At 30.6% G+C, this 13,937-nt stretch overlaps 3 protein-coding genes across 7 annotated transcripts in view; 1 reads left to right on the top strand and 2 right to left on the bottom strand.

Annotated features, from left to right (window-relative positions):
- The window catches only part of LOC145743428 (uncharacterized), an 86,729-nt gene extending 80,467 nt beyond the window's left edge, over positions 1-6,262 (bottom strand). For all 4 annotated transcript variants that reach the window (XM_082561396.1, XM_082561388.1, XM_082561403.1 and 1 more), the window contains exons 1-12: positions 6,086-6,262; positions 4,576-4,704; positions 4,336-4,476; positions 3,433-3,889; positions 2,757-3,280; positions 2,583-2,630; positions 2,360-2,469; positions 1,795-1,990; positions 1,496-1,625; positions 1,176-1,306; positions 898-1,005; positions 7-824 (exon numbers count right to left, since the gene is read on the bottom strand). In XM_082561396.1, the coding sequence (XP_082417522.1) occupies positions 7-824; positions 898-1,005; positions 1,176-1,306; positions 1,496-1,625; positions 1,795-1,990; positions 2,360-2,469; positions 2,583-2,630; positions 2,757-3,280; positions 3,433-3,889; positions 4,336-4,476; positions 4,576-4,704; positions 6,086-6,155 (2,862 nt within the window). In that variant the 5' untranslated portion in view covers positions 6,156-6,262. The remainder of the gene's footprint in view (positions 1-6; positions 825-897; positions 1,006-1,175; positions 1,307-1,495; positions 1,626-1,794; positions 1,991-2,359; positions 2,470-2,582; positions 2,631-2,756; positions 3,281-3,432; positions 3,890-4,335; positions 4,477-4,575; positions 4,705-6,085) is intronic.
- An 886-nt stretch (positions 6,263-7,148) lies between these two features.
- Positions 7,149-11,167, top strand: LOC145747401 (alanine--tRNA ligase, cytoplasmic-like). Of its 2 annotated transcripts, none has more exons than XM_082564882.1 (15): positions 7,149-7,234; positions 7,418-7,606; positions 7,694-7,839; positions 8,030-8,224; positions 8,415-8,559; positions 8,635-8,796; positions 8,995-9,087; positions 9,288-9,441; positions 9,519-9,624; positions 9,705-9,820; positions 9,882-10,048; positions 10,138-10,322; positions 10,391-10,540; positions 10,613-10,748; positions 10,848-11,167. In XM_082564882.1, exons 1-15 carry the CDS (start codon positions 7,226-7,228, stop codon positions 11,049-11,051), a joined length of 2,157 nt encoding a protein of 718 aa, XP_082421008.1. In that variant the 5' UTR covers positions 7,149-7,225; the 3' UTR covers positions 11,052-11,167. The 2 variants fall into 2 exon arrangements, with proteins under 2 accessions (XP_082421008.1, XP_082421007.1); XM_082564881.1 differs by having other exon boundaries at positions 9,687-9,820.
- Positions 11,098-12,560, bottom strand: LOC145747427 (double-stranded RNA-binding protein Staufen homolog 2-like). Its single transcript, XM_082564883.1, has one exon. The coding sequence runs from the start codon at positions 12,544-12,546 to the stop codon at positions 11,314-11,316; it is 1,233 nt and encodes a 410-aa protein (XP_082421009.1). The 5' UTR covers positions 12,547-12,560; the 3' UTR covers positions 11,098-11,313.
- Positions 12,561-13,937: the final 1,377 nt, after the last annotated feature.

Genomic DNA, 13,937 nt, shown 5'->3' with positions numbered 1-13,937 from the left:
AAATACCTCTAAATCAACTGGCGGTGGTGGCGGAGGAATAATAAGAGGTGGTAGCGGGATTGTCGAATCATTGTCATCAATAATTGGTGGTGGTGGGGGCATTATAGGAGGGGGTGGTAATACAACTTGATCGTCAAATGGTGGAGGAGGTGGTGGCATAAAAGGTGGTGGAAGTGGTATAGCTGTGGTGCTGTCAATAATTGGTGGTGGCGGTGGCGGCATAAACGGAGGAGGAGGTGGCCTTGTTCCAATTGTCTCATCAATAAATGGTGGCGGTGGAGGTGGCATGATTGGTGGAGGAGGTGGCCTAGATGTAACTTGGTCATCACTAAAGGGTGGAGGAGGGGGTGGCATAAATGGTGGTGGGGGAGGTCTTGTTGTTACTTGGTCATCAATAAAGGGTGGGGGAGGGGGTGGCATAAATGGTGGTGGGGGAGGTCTTGTTGTTACTTGATCATCAATAAAGGGTGGGGGAGGGGGTGGCATAAATGGTGGTGGGGGAGGCCTTGATGTAACTTGATCATCAATAAAGGGTGGGGGAGGGGGTGGCATGATTGGTGGAGGAGGTCTTGATGTAACTTGATTATCAATAAAAGGTGGGGGAGGGGGTGGCATGATTGGTGGAGGAGGTCTTGATGTAACTTGATTATCAATAAAAGGTGGGGGAGGGGGTGGCATAATTGGAGGTGGAGGTCTTGAAGTTAGTTGTTCATCGATAAATGGGGGTGGGGGAGGAGGCATTAGTGGTGGTGGTAAAGAAGTATCAAGATCATCAATAGGAGGTGGGGGGAGTATAATAAATGGTGGTCTGATGAGACACAGTTCTGAAAATATAAAAAAAAGGATTTAACTTGGGTAAGCATCTTTAGGAATTAATAATCGGGAATTAAAACTTACTGTTACAGCATGTTACGCCATCGCCAGTAAACCCATCGTTGCATGTACAAACAGCACTTCCATTGTTTATAACACAAGTTGCATTTGCATGACAGTTGGTTGAGCAGCCTACAACAACAAAAATTTAGTAGAAACAGGCTATTTAAATTTTGCCAATAGCATAAATTTCTCTGTGTAAAATTTTAATTCAATGTCATTTTTGTACAACAGTTGTGTTATTGTCATTAAAAACATAATAGCTATAACATATAAAAAACAATAGTTTGATTTTACAATACCTCTCTCTTCACATCTTAATCCTTCAAACTGCTCGGGACAGTCACAAAGTGCCACAGTGCCATTAACAACTAAGCAAGATCCATTATTTAAACAATATGGCTCGCCATCAAGTGTACACAAAGATTCACATCTTAAAATTAGATATTATTTTTTAAATAAGATATATACTGGGTGAAATTAAATACAATATCTATTATAACACTTTTATTAAAAAATGAATTTATTATTAAAATTATATAAATTAATAACAAAACATAAAATATAAAGTAAGCAACACAATTTTTTAATTAAAACATTAAAGCAAAAATAGAATATTTACTCTCGTCCTGGGTTGGTTACATTGATGTCTCTGTACCCCGGCTTGCATTCACATTCAAAACCAGGACTCGTATTAATGCAGTTTGCATTTACTGAACAATCACTTGCGTTGTTTAGGCAGTAATCAAAATCTTGTAAAATAAAATAACATTAATTTAACAGTTATGTTAGCACAATATTAAAAAGTAAGGTACAAGTTCTTTTAATTTGGCAACAAGCCATAGACTACTTGACTACAGTATTAAAATTAAACTTATTTTTCCACCTTAATAAAAAATATGTTAAGTATATTACTCCTACCAGCAAAAGTTAAACTCTGAACTGTTGAAAATTCACTATCATTGCTTAATATGAAATTAATATCTTCCATTGTAAGTTCAATATTACTGACATTCACAAGAGTAACATCAGCCCCAAGAACAATACTACCGGGAGAAAATACAAGATTGTCTATGGAGACAATTGTCACTTCCACCCTTGTGAATAGTGCATTAAGCTACAAGTAAAAAAAATTTTAAAAAGTACATAAATAACCAAATAAAATATGTTTTTTTTATATCTATTTTCGGTGATATAGAGTTAAATATACAAGTTTAATATATAATATGTGTTACGAAAAAAAAAAATTCTAATCAAGCTAAAATAAGGTAATTAATATTTATTTTAATAACTTTATTTATATTGATAAATATTAGTATAATACAAGTATAACAATATCTTAAATAACATATATATATATACATAGCCATGAAATTCTTGAATACTATTAAAACACTACTTTCATTTTTAAAAACTTTAAAACATCTGGACTAACAAAAAAATTGTCATCACACAAAATACCCATAAATCTACGCTGATTACTTACAGTGGTTAACGAATCAATGATAAAACTGTTTCTAACTGGATTGCCAACAATACTGTATTCACTCAAATACAAGCCATCAAAAGATACGGTCAATTCAAAGGTTGTGGTTGCTAAAAGATTTAAAAAATTAAACACTTTTTCTAAACACAACTTAAAACAGCAGCTTTTGTGAGCCAATAATCTTAAATTAAGAATATCACCAACTTATATTATAAAAACTTACGAGTGCAAACATTGCTGATGTTGGTGGTAAAGGAAGGACAATTCATTTCTAAAAAATAAGAACATTTTAGTGTAGGCTAGAATTTATTACATAAAAAAATTGGAAAAAAACAGTAAGGCAGGTTATATTTTTAACAACACATGTATACTTGATGCTGCTGTTAACTAAACTTACCTGGACAATTAATTCCATCACCTACCATGCCCTCACACAGACAGAAAAATCCTGGCACAAGATCGTAACATTCAGCTGTCTGTGCACATCCATTTTCAACTTGACTGAGACATTCATTTACATTTACACACATCACTCCATCACCAGTAAACCCAGACTCACAAGTGCACACAAAACCTCCATCTATGTCACTACACACTGCATTAGGATGGCAGTTGTGTAACCCAGTTGCACACTCGTCGATGTTAACACAGTTACCCCCATTTTCTGTAAATCCATCGTTACATTGGCAGGAGAAACCAAACTCTAAATCTGTACAGCTTGCATTTTCATCACAGTCATTTAAGGTGTTGTTCGCACATTCATTAACAATTTCACACGTTGTATTGAATGGACATTGACATTCAAACCCCGGGGATAAGTTGTTACATTGCAAGGGAGGTTGACAGTTGTCAGAATTTTCATCACACTCATTCACATCCATACACCTATCTAAAAAGTCTCGGCTAAACCCGTCCGCACACCTGTAACAAAAAAAGTTAAAAAACCAATTGAGACTTTATGTATAGCCTATATTATAACAAAATGTAAATAATTAATAAAATTGAAGTTTACCATAATAAAAATAAACCAAAATTTTGTCAACAAACAAACTCAAATTTTTAACTGAACTTACGTGCACAGCCTTGATCCTTGAGTATTGAGGCACATTTCATTCTCTCCGCAAGTGCTGGTCATATTAACACACTCATCAATGTCTATGCAAACCCCTTCCCCATCCTCCTGATAACCTTCGTCACAAACACATGTAAATGATCCAGTGTTGTCTTGACAGTTGGTATTGCTATCAACACAAATGTTTGGCTCCAGTTCACACTCATTGATGTTTTCACAATCCATTCCATCTCCGCTGTAACCAAGGGGGCAATCGCAGGTAAAATTTCCGTTTAGATTTTGACAAGCACCCTCAAAACATCGGTTTTCTGATAAACATTCATCAATGTCAGTGCAGCTGGTGTTAGCATTTCCGGTAAACCCGGGGTTGCACAAACATTCAAAAGATCCATTAAGGTTGTTACAAAAGCTATTTTCGATCGGACAAGCGTTTTCCAAGTTTGCGCATTCATCAATGTCTAAAAATATTTAATTTAGAAATATGAAAGTGAAAAACATTTTGTAATCATATAAATGTAAAGCACCATTCTATAAGCTTGAACAGTTACAAAAACATTAATTTATTTAAAAACTAACTGACCACGTGCAATATTACAAATGAAATTCCCTCTTAAAGAACTTTTTAAAGCGTTCTAGAATTCTCAGATAAATGGTATCCGCCCATGTTATTAAAAACTATTTAATCGAATAAACATTTCTTCAAATACCAAAGTTTAGGTCTACATTTTTTAGAAATACAAGAAATATTACCCAAAAATGAGTAAGGGAAATGGGGAGTTAATAGAAAATGTAGGTGATGCGGCGATTTCGGCCTATGATTTTCCTTTTTGCCATGTTTAAAGCATATTTTTGTTCTTTTTATGTGGCTTAGGTTATAGTAGTGACAAAACGCTAAAAAATGTACCTGTACAAATTACTCCAGGAAAACCTTGACTTTCATCTATAAATCCATTTAAGCAGGTACATGTATATGAACCAACGTTGTTGTTACACGTAGCAAATTCAGAGCAGTTTCCGCGATCAATAAACGCACATTCGTCGACATCTAACAAACAAAAAACGTTGTTGTTACACATTTAGGAAACATTCAATCATCAAAACTTGACTTTCCAATTGAAACCTAAAATGCATTGATCATTTATACCTTGAACTGATATGGAGATATTGTTGGCGTCGGTAAGTTGATCAAGCGCATTTTGAATAATATCAAAACATGCTTCTGATGTGCATCCTTCTATCGTTAAACTAAGTGTGTTGGTTCCATTTGATAAATCTTAGAAAAAAAACAATTTAATTGCAAGTGAAATTTTTATCAAAATTTTAAAATCACTTAACGATTTTCAAAAAACGTTAGAACCGTAAAAGTAAAGAGATGCGAAAGCCTAAAACAACACCTGATCCGGTTATTTTAACAAAAAGTATAAACAATGCCCATTAATATTTGTTGCGTATTTTATTTTTCTGAAATAAATAAATATTTGTCTAGAAGGCTTGAGATTAAACGCAATTTGTGGAAGATTTAACTTGTTTTTTTTTGTGTAATGCTACTGTTTCTAAAGTAGTGTGTGTACTTAACGATCTGCTGAACTATTAAATTTGATTAGTGTTTTTATTTTCGACAATGGTTTTGTAAATAATTCATTTATAAAGTGATTTTAGTGCAAGTTTCTATAAACGGCTACGTGAAAGAATAATTTATATGGAAAAACGTTAACCATGATTAAGACCAATTTATAGCCAAAAACTAATGAGAAAAATGTAAGAAAGATTGAATGTTTATTCACTTAAGTGATTTGGCTTAAATAAAATAAACCACTCCTTAACTTATGTTTTTTACGGTATTATTTCCATTATTGTGTCAATGCGTTTCTTTTTATTATTTTCATTTGTTGAGCTATGTAATAGAAGAAACGAATATGATACGTAAGACTATTGAAGTGAAAAGAGAAAGGTAATGGTTGAATGATTTTAAAAGATTTCAGAAATCACGGGATTCATCTTGCGCGCAATGTAAGTATTCCATTCTATACAAACATTTTATTGAAAAGTCTTATAGTATAATTACATAGTGACGGTCAATATTAAACCATTATTATATTTTAATAGGGCGTTTTTCACAACTTGAATATTTAATTTTTTAAAAATACTAACTTTTATTATGTCAAATGCTAGATATAAAACTTTTACACGCATTTTGTTTAAAATTGACATATTTTAGGTTTCTTTACTCTGTCTCTAACTACGTTTCGATAAATTTAATAAAATTGTAAGGTTTTATTAGTTATTCAAACCGCTAGTTTACACTTAGTTTTAATTTTTTTCATACATTTAGAATGCGCGAGGCTTACGTTAAATACAAAAAACATTTTTGTAACCCAATAATATAAAAAATATAAATAGAATTAAGTTAAACACTCAGTTAACAACGTGTAAATATCAATAAAGAAATAAAAATATATTATTTAATAGGCAAGTAGCTTTATTCTTAAAAAAAAAACTAATAGGACCAAAAATAATAACATATCAAAGATTAAACAATTGTTTAAATCTGCTATATAACGCGTTTTATAGAAAAAATTATTTAATGAAAAAGGGTTGAAATATTAAAGCCATGTTTTAACAATTTAACATAATAAAATTGTTGTATTACTTACCGACTTGGCCATTGTTAAGCCGTAAGGCTAAAACTAAACACACCACAAATAAAATGTGTTTGAACTTCATATGATAATTTGTTCTTGTCTACTTCGCTTAAAATTTATTCGATTTCATAAAACTCTTTATAATTAAAAAATATAGATTCTTTTACACGTATATCTCATCTACGGAACCTCGAAGTAGGGTGAGCAAAGGGAGTCACGTTCTTTTTGTGCTTCAATAATAGCCACTTTTTATTTGTGCTTTTGCGTCATAATAAAAGAAACCAACGAATTACCTGAAATTACTGAGGCGCTTGCTACTCCTGGGTGATGGTTGAATGGATTTGGATAAAGATAGGTATATACATAGAGGTGTGGTGGTTATAGTTGACGTATATCTAATACCTGATTATTTTTGTGGGCTAACCGTGTATTAGGTGTTTCGCAATTTATAAAGAATTCTTTCTTATAATTATTGTTTACTAAATTTTTTTTTTTAATTCTTAGTAAATATTATCTAACTTGAACACGCTTTATTTTAACCCTCCATTTTTTATTTATTTTTAAACAATTGATTACAGCATATTTTTATTCCGTAAATAAGTCCATTAAAATATAAATTATATTTTTAAAAAGTTATTACAAACAATTTTTGTTTTAAATCATCATCGAGTAAACTTACTTTTAATTAATAAGTTTGACTAAATTTGCAAGTTGTTTTTTTTATTTTACAGCTAGATAAATAACTTTTTTAAATAATTTTGGTAGTTTTTAAAAATGTTAATTACACTTATATAATAAATTTAATAAAAATCAAAAATAAATTTGGCAACTCTAATAAACTTTAAAAAAGGGGAATTCCCACTTGTTTTTTTTTAAAAACGTGCACAAATTATTTTTGGCATTTAACTATTTATAAATACACATAGCTTTTGTTACTGAAGAAACAAAATGTTAAAAAACCTGTTAAGGATTCGATATAAATATATATTCAATAATGGAGCGAAAAGTTTACATCAAAAGTCTTCATTCACGTCAGTGGAAGTTAGACAAAGTTTTATAAATTTCTATCGTGATAAATACAAGCATGTAGCATATCCATCCTCGAAAGTGTGGAACTCTGAAGATCCAACTTTGTTATTCGTCAATGCTGGAATGAACCAGGTTATTGCTACTTAAACGTTTTTTTTAGTATTTTTTTTAATTTTAAAAGGTTTTCGAGCATTTTCTTTATACAGTCTAAATATGTCTGTATGTAAATAATTTCCTTATAAAATTAAAGGGTGTTTTAAAAAAAAATTGCTGTGAAACCAACATTAGTTTACCGTTAACAATTTATGTTTGTAGTTTAAGCCGATTTTTCTTGGCCAAAAACAACTTGATGGAGAATTATTGAAATATAAGCGGGCTGTAAATAGTCAACGATGTATACGAGCTGGTGGAAAACATAACGACCTCAACGATGTTGGGCATGATCTTTGTCATCACACTTTTTTTGAAATGTTAGGTTCATGGTCATTTGGAGATTACTTTAAGGTATATATGTGATGTGATACAAGTATATGTCGACTTACACTTAAACCTAAATCTATTATCTTATTTTGAATGTTTTATATTATACAGAAAGAAACATGTATAATGGCTTGGAAGTTGTTGACAGAAGTCTACAATTTGGATAAAAACCGACTTTATGTAACATATTTTGGAGGATGTGATAAGTCTCGTTTACAACCTGATCTAGAAACACAGAATATTTGGCAGGCAATCGGGTAAATTTTATGTCACAATTCGAAATTTTTTTAGATATAATATATTTTTTGCTTAAAGTTAAATATTTTTCGATACTCAAGATTATGCTTATGCTAATTAAGTATTTTTATGTATATTTGTTAAACTAAAGATCATATTTAACTATTCAACCACTATCTACAAATAAAAACATGTAAATATAAATTATAGGATACCACCGGAAAGAATTCTAGCATTTGGTCCAAAAGAAAATTTTTGGGAAATGGGAGATGTTGGACCATGCGGACCATGTACTGAGATTCATTATGATCAAGTTGGTGACGGACGCTTTGTGCCAGATTTGGTTAACAAAAATGGTTCCGATGTTGTTGAAGTGTGGAATTTGGTGTTTATGCAATATAACCGGTGTGATACTAATTTTGATATTAAAGTTTACAGAATAGTTTTTAATTAATCAATTCATTTTATTTTTTAAAGTTTAAATAAAAAAATGTTTTAAAGATTTTTTTTCTATTGTACCATTGTTAATAGGTAAAACATCATATTCTTTATTGAGGCTGTTTAAGCATTACTAATTTAAATTTTTTTGTTTTAGCTTACCATGCAAGAGTTTGGAAAAGCTTCCTAATTCATATGTTGACTGTGGTATGGGCCTTGAACGAATAACTGCAATTCTTCAAGGAAAAAAATCCAACTATGACACTGACTTATTTACACCTATTATTAAAGCCATTGAAAAGGTAGACTTATACAATAATATCATTATTCATTTTTTTTTAAAACATAAAGTTTAATCATATCTGTCCTTGTAATAGATTTGTGAGTGTCCACCATACAAAGGAAAAGTAGGATTAGAGGATGTAAATGGCATTGATGCAACATTTAGGATAATAAGTGATCATGTTAGAATGCTAACTGCTGCTATTGCTGATGGAATCTTGCCTGGCACACAGGATCGCCATTTGATTGTAAGACAGGTAAATCCAGGTGTATCATTAATCCCTATATAAATAATACATTTAATAAAACTAGGAAAGTAGCCTTTTAGTAAACCTTTCTTTTTTTTAGTTTTGTTTAATCAATACTGTTAAGGCCCTTTTTCAAACTGTACACATTTTAATATGTTAAGGTTTTAATGTTAAGCTATAAACCATTATAATTTTTGTATGTGCTAGGTTCTGCATAGAGCCCTCCAAAGCGGATATGATGTTTTGAATTCACCCCCAGGATTTTTATGTCAACTTATTCCAACAGTTGTTAAATCATTGGTAGATCATATTTGTATAAGCTATCATTACTTGAATGTTTAATATTTTAATTTTAAACTGCTTAAAAATGCATTAAAGTTTAAATTTTTAATTGTTGAAAAGAACAGAAAACTGTTTAAAAATGCATTAAAGTTCAAGGTGCTTTAAATTTTAAATTAAATTATATTAGGTGCTTTAAATATTACAAATGTTTTTTTTAGGAAAATGCCATACCTGATTTAACAGAAAAGGAAGATCAAATAATATCCATAGTCAGTGATGCAGAAAAAGATTATCTCCAAACATTAAAAACCTGCAAAATAATTGTGAGACAAACTGTGGAAAAAATGTCGAAGGAAGATATTAAATTCCCCGGTATAAATACACTTAAAAAAAAAAAAAATCAAGATTAAATTTAAAATTGATCAAATGGTTTATTAATGTTTATTTAGACAATGTTGCAAGACATCTTCTCTATCATTATGGATATCCACTTAACAATTTAAAATTCGAAATAGAACTGCATAACAAAGTCCTGAATGAATTACAACTAACAAGGTTGGTAGATATAAAATTGCAATTTAAAATTGTTAAAAATTGTTCAATCCTACAATTTGCAGAGATCAACATTTGCAAAGTCATCAAGTTAAAAGCAATACCATGACACACATTTTTAAATCTATAGAACATATGAACTTTACACCAACAACTTTAATAACTCCAAAACTAGAAAAAACAGCATCTGGACAAATAAGTATTACACAGTTTATTTAAAAATTTATGATTGTTATCTTTAAGGAAATTTCTTTATTTAGATGTAGGATCCAATTATGCTAGAATACTTGTCTTTTTAACCAAATCTGGCAATGTGTTAGAAAGATATTCAAGCGATGTTTGGTATATTCTCCTTGATAAATCCAATATTCCTAAAATAAACAATAACACAAAAAATAATATTGGAGTTATAGCAATCAATAAAAAGGTTATTTTAACTTTAGTAACTATTTTTATTTGTTTTATTTTACGGAAACATTAAGTAACGTTTATACTAACATTAAAAATTACCTTTAGGAATTTGCAATCAAAAAAGTTCTGGCCTTTAAGGGTTGTCTGTTTTACGAAATACAAAGTAAAACACCTGAACTTTTATTACAAGCCAAAATTGGTGATGAAGTCGAAATTATACCAAACACAGAATTTATATTATCTCAACAGCGTTCTAAACAGACACTAAAACTAATGAAAAATAGTCTAAAGTAAATTTTTGTTACTAATAATTTTTTTTCCCCCATTACAGAAACGTTTTTATGTTTAATATTTTAAGGAAAGTTGTAGATCAGCCTTTAATTCTGGATTGCCGGGCTGATTCTGATGAAATAAAAATGGAGATATCGGGAGTTCTACCGACAGATAAACTAATCTTATTTGAAAACCTAGTAAAAAATTTTATATCCAATACTGACAGCACTAAAAGGTATATACAATGTCTTTCTGTTTTATCTGACATTACCATAAACTCTAAACGAAAATATATTTTTGTTTATAGTATGGACCCATATTTAACTAAAATTGGCCAATTCGTTATAACATCATCTAAGTTACAAGGCAAGTCAAGAACTATCCTAAGATGTAAAACTGGACCCTTAGCATTGCAAGTTCTTAAAGATACAGCTCAAATTAAGGTTGGGTTTTTCACTATTTTGTACGCATGAAAAGATAAGTTAAAAACAGAACTTAGTAACCTGTAAAGTTAATTTAAAACTTGATGTTTTTTTAACTAGAACACTACTGAATCAACTCTTGAAGATCAAACACATTCGATAGATAAAGATAGTGACAAACAATACCTCAAGACACTGGGCATATTGCTCAATGATTTAAATAAGTCAACTATTTCGCATGTAGTCAAACTACAACTTAAAAACCTAATTCAAACAAAACTAAATGATTTTAAATTAAGCAGGAAGCAAAAAGTTAAACTTTAAGTTTGTTTATTTGTTTTTAAATAAAAAAGGATAACAATAACAGATGATATATTTTTATTGTTAATCTATTACTATTATTGTTATATTTGCAGTATTTTATAGTCGGCAAAAGTAAAAACAACACAGCAGGTTATAATATTAAGCAATCTAATTTACTAATAAATAAAATTTATATGATTATACATAATGAAGTATAGTGTAAATACGTAACTAAATCTCAATTGAACAAAATAATGAGCCAAAAAATTTCTTATTATCTGGTTCAATTTTTACTTTTGATAAATTGCTTGTCATCTTTAGGAAATTCATCATCATCAAAAAACTTTACCTTATGCTTTTTATCGTCTTTAGAAACTTTTAAAATTGATTTTTTAGGTTGCATCGTCTTGTTTGGAACTATTATTTGTTGACAAGGCAAAAGTTCTAACTTCTTTAGCATAGCATGAGCAGCTTCTTTTTTTGCTTCTTTTTTACTTTTTCCGCTTCCTAAGGCATCACTTTTACCTGCACTGCATTTAACAGTAAAATGATATTTGCCTTCTTTCACATTTTTTTCCTCCACTGATGTGTAAACAGGTTCTGTCTCCTGCTTTGCTTGCATTATTTGTGAAAGTCTGCTTACTGGATGCATAGGTTCGTTTTTGAGATTCTCTTTGGGTTCTGAAGTCGTAGTTTTATTTTTACTTCTGATTTTGGTCAACTTTATAATTGGTGGTAAATCTTTCATTAACTCCAAAACTTCTGTTGCAGCATTTTGCTTTGCTTCCTTTTTACTTTTTCCAGTTGATTGACATTTATAACACTTACCAACTTGATCAATAGATCCTTCTTTTAATGTTCCAACAACAACTTCCATAACATACTGTTTTAAATGAGGGGGGCCAATTTCTTGCACAATATTAAATGCAACTGATAAATTCCGTGGCATTGTTGCGCAATACAAGTCAGTTATACTTGATTTAGGAAAATTGTTTATTTCATTACTAGTTTGACTTTCCATGGTGGGATTTTCGAGTACATCTAAATTGGTGTTTAAAAATTCTATTGCCTGGCTTGCAGCATGATGTCGTGCCTTTTGCTGTGTTAAATCTTGTCCATAAAATATGTGTTTACCTGGGAGCTCTACACTCACTGTAAACAAGCAAGAAACTTTATATTTTTTACCAGTTGATTGTCGATGTTGATTAGTCAAGGGTAACAAGGCAAAATCCTTTTCTTTGGGATTATCAGAAAAAAATTGCCGGGCTTGATTATTCGAGATTGGTGTTTTACTTACAGTCTCATAATCAACAAGTAAATTGTTTCTCATTGCAATTTCATTTAAAATAACAGTAGGCGTGTAGGCGTTATTGCTTGATAATTGATTTTTTGCTGGTGTAGTTTGTGAAGTATCATTTATAACTAATGGACTTGTTGTTTGAGTTGAACTGTTTTTCTTATTATTAATTTTCGCATCTTGGTGTTCTTTAATACTTTGTTTAATGTCTGATATCATGCTTTTAAAAACAAAATTCTGTAAAACAAAACGTCTTAATAATATTATAATAAAAGAAATATAATAAAAAGATATTTTTCATTTTTGTGTATAAAAATCAACTTTAATAATCCTGCCAGCTTAAAAATAACAAATGGGTAAATTAGTTGTTATCTAGTTATTTTCGTAGCTTTAATTATCTGATTATAGTTGATAGTAAAAGAGTAAGTAGTTTTCAATTTGTTTTAAATGATTATAAAATAACAAATACCACAGTCAGACAGTAGTATGCAGTTGTGGAAAAAGCATATTAGACAACACTTTTTGACATTACGGTTAAATATTATTCTGTCTTATACGTTTAGTACGTTAAAATCTACTTGATTTTCACATACTTTTTTCGGGTCGACTGAAAATGAGGGAATGGAAATTGAAGGAACGGAAAATGAAGGAACGGAAAATGAAGGAACCGGAAAATGAAGGAACGGAAAATGAAGGAACCGGAAAATGAAGGAACGGAAAATGAAGGAACCGGAAAATGAAGGAACGGAAAATGAAGGAAACGGAAAATGAAGGAACCGGAAAATGAAGGAAAGCAAAAAAGGAGAGGGCGGAATCTTAAATACTAAAACGCGGAAATACCGTTGACTGTTTATTTAGGATTACTGTCATTTATTCGAGAACTGATGAGCGATAATGAGTTAATTTTTATTACCCCAGCATACCCTAACTCTCTTTTATAAAATGCCCGTTTATTTCTAAAATAATATTGACTTAAATACAAATAAATAGTCAACGGAATTTCCGCGTTTTATTTTTTTAAGATTCCGCCTCTCCTTTTTTCACTTTCCTTCAATTTCCGTTCCTTCATTTTCCGGTTCCTTCATTTTCCGTTCCTTCATTTTCCGGTTCCTTCATTTTCCGTTCCTTCAATTTCCGTTCCTTCATTTTCCATTCCCTCAAATTCCGCGTCCCCCTTTTTTCAACCCAGTTATTACCCTGTTTCTTTGTAACTATTTTGTGGGTACATTAACCCTTAACACCCTAATAACCACTTAATCTCATATATCCCCCTAAAGCGCATTAATAAAGGTTAGTAAAAATAAGTCTCGGCTGAACAACAGGTTTAGGAACAAAATGGAACAAATATTAATTTTACGAGGATAAACGCAAAATTTATGACGTCACGTTGAAATAACTAAAACTCAACATATATTTGTCACAACCCTGTTATGTTTTGTGACGTACTAAGTCTATTATTTACTATTGTATGTACTTTCGTGCTGTATAAATTTTAGGGACGTACGTCTTTTTACGAACAGAAATTAGTATTGTCAAACATATAATTTGCTAACGAAAACGGCCAAAAACAGTAAACTATACTAATACTTTCTTTTTATTAAAATAGGGTC

The sequence above is a fragment of the Corella eumyota genome, chromosome 1, assembly GCF_963082875.1.
Source record: "Corella eumyota chromosome 1, kaCorEumy4.1, whole genome shotgun sequence".
NCBI classification, from domain to species: Eukaryota; Metazoa; Chordata; class Ascidiacea; order Phlebobranchia; family Corellidae; genus Corella; species Corella eumyota.
The sequence above is the reverse complement of the archived record's forward strand: the minus strand, read 5'-3'. Positions and strand labels throughout refer to the sequence as shown.

Excerpts from the sequence above, each read along its gene's own strand:
- LOC145747401 (XM_082564881.1), top strand. Across the intron at positions 8,560-8,634 it reads TTATTAAAGCCATTGAAAAG|ATTTGTGAGTGTCCACCATA; the intron begins GTAGACTTATAC and ends TCCTTGTAATAG. Across the intron at positions 9,821-9,881 it reads AACAGCATCTGGACAAATAA|ATGTAGGATCCAATTATGCT; the intron begins GTATTACACAGT and ends TTCTTTATTTAG.
- LOC145747427 (XM_082564883.1), bottom strand. The coding sequence starts at position 12,546 with ATGATATCAGACATTAAACAAAGTATTAAAGAACACCAAGATGCGAAA.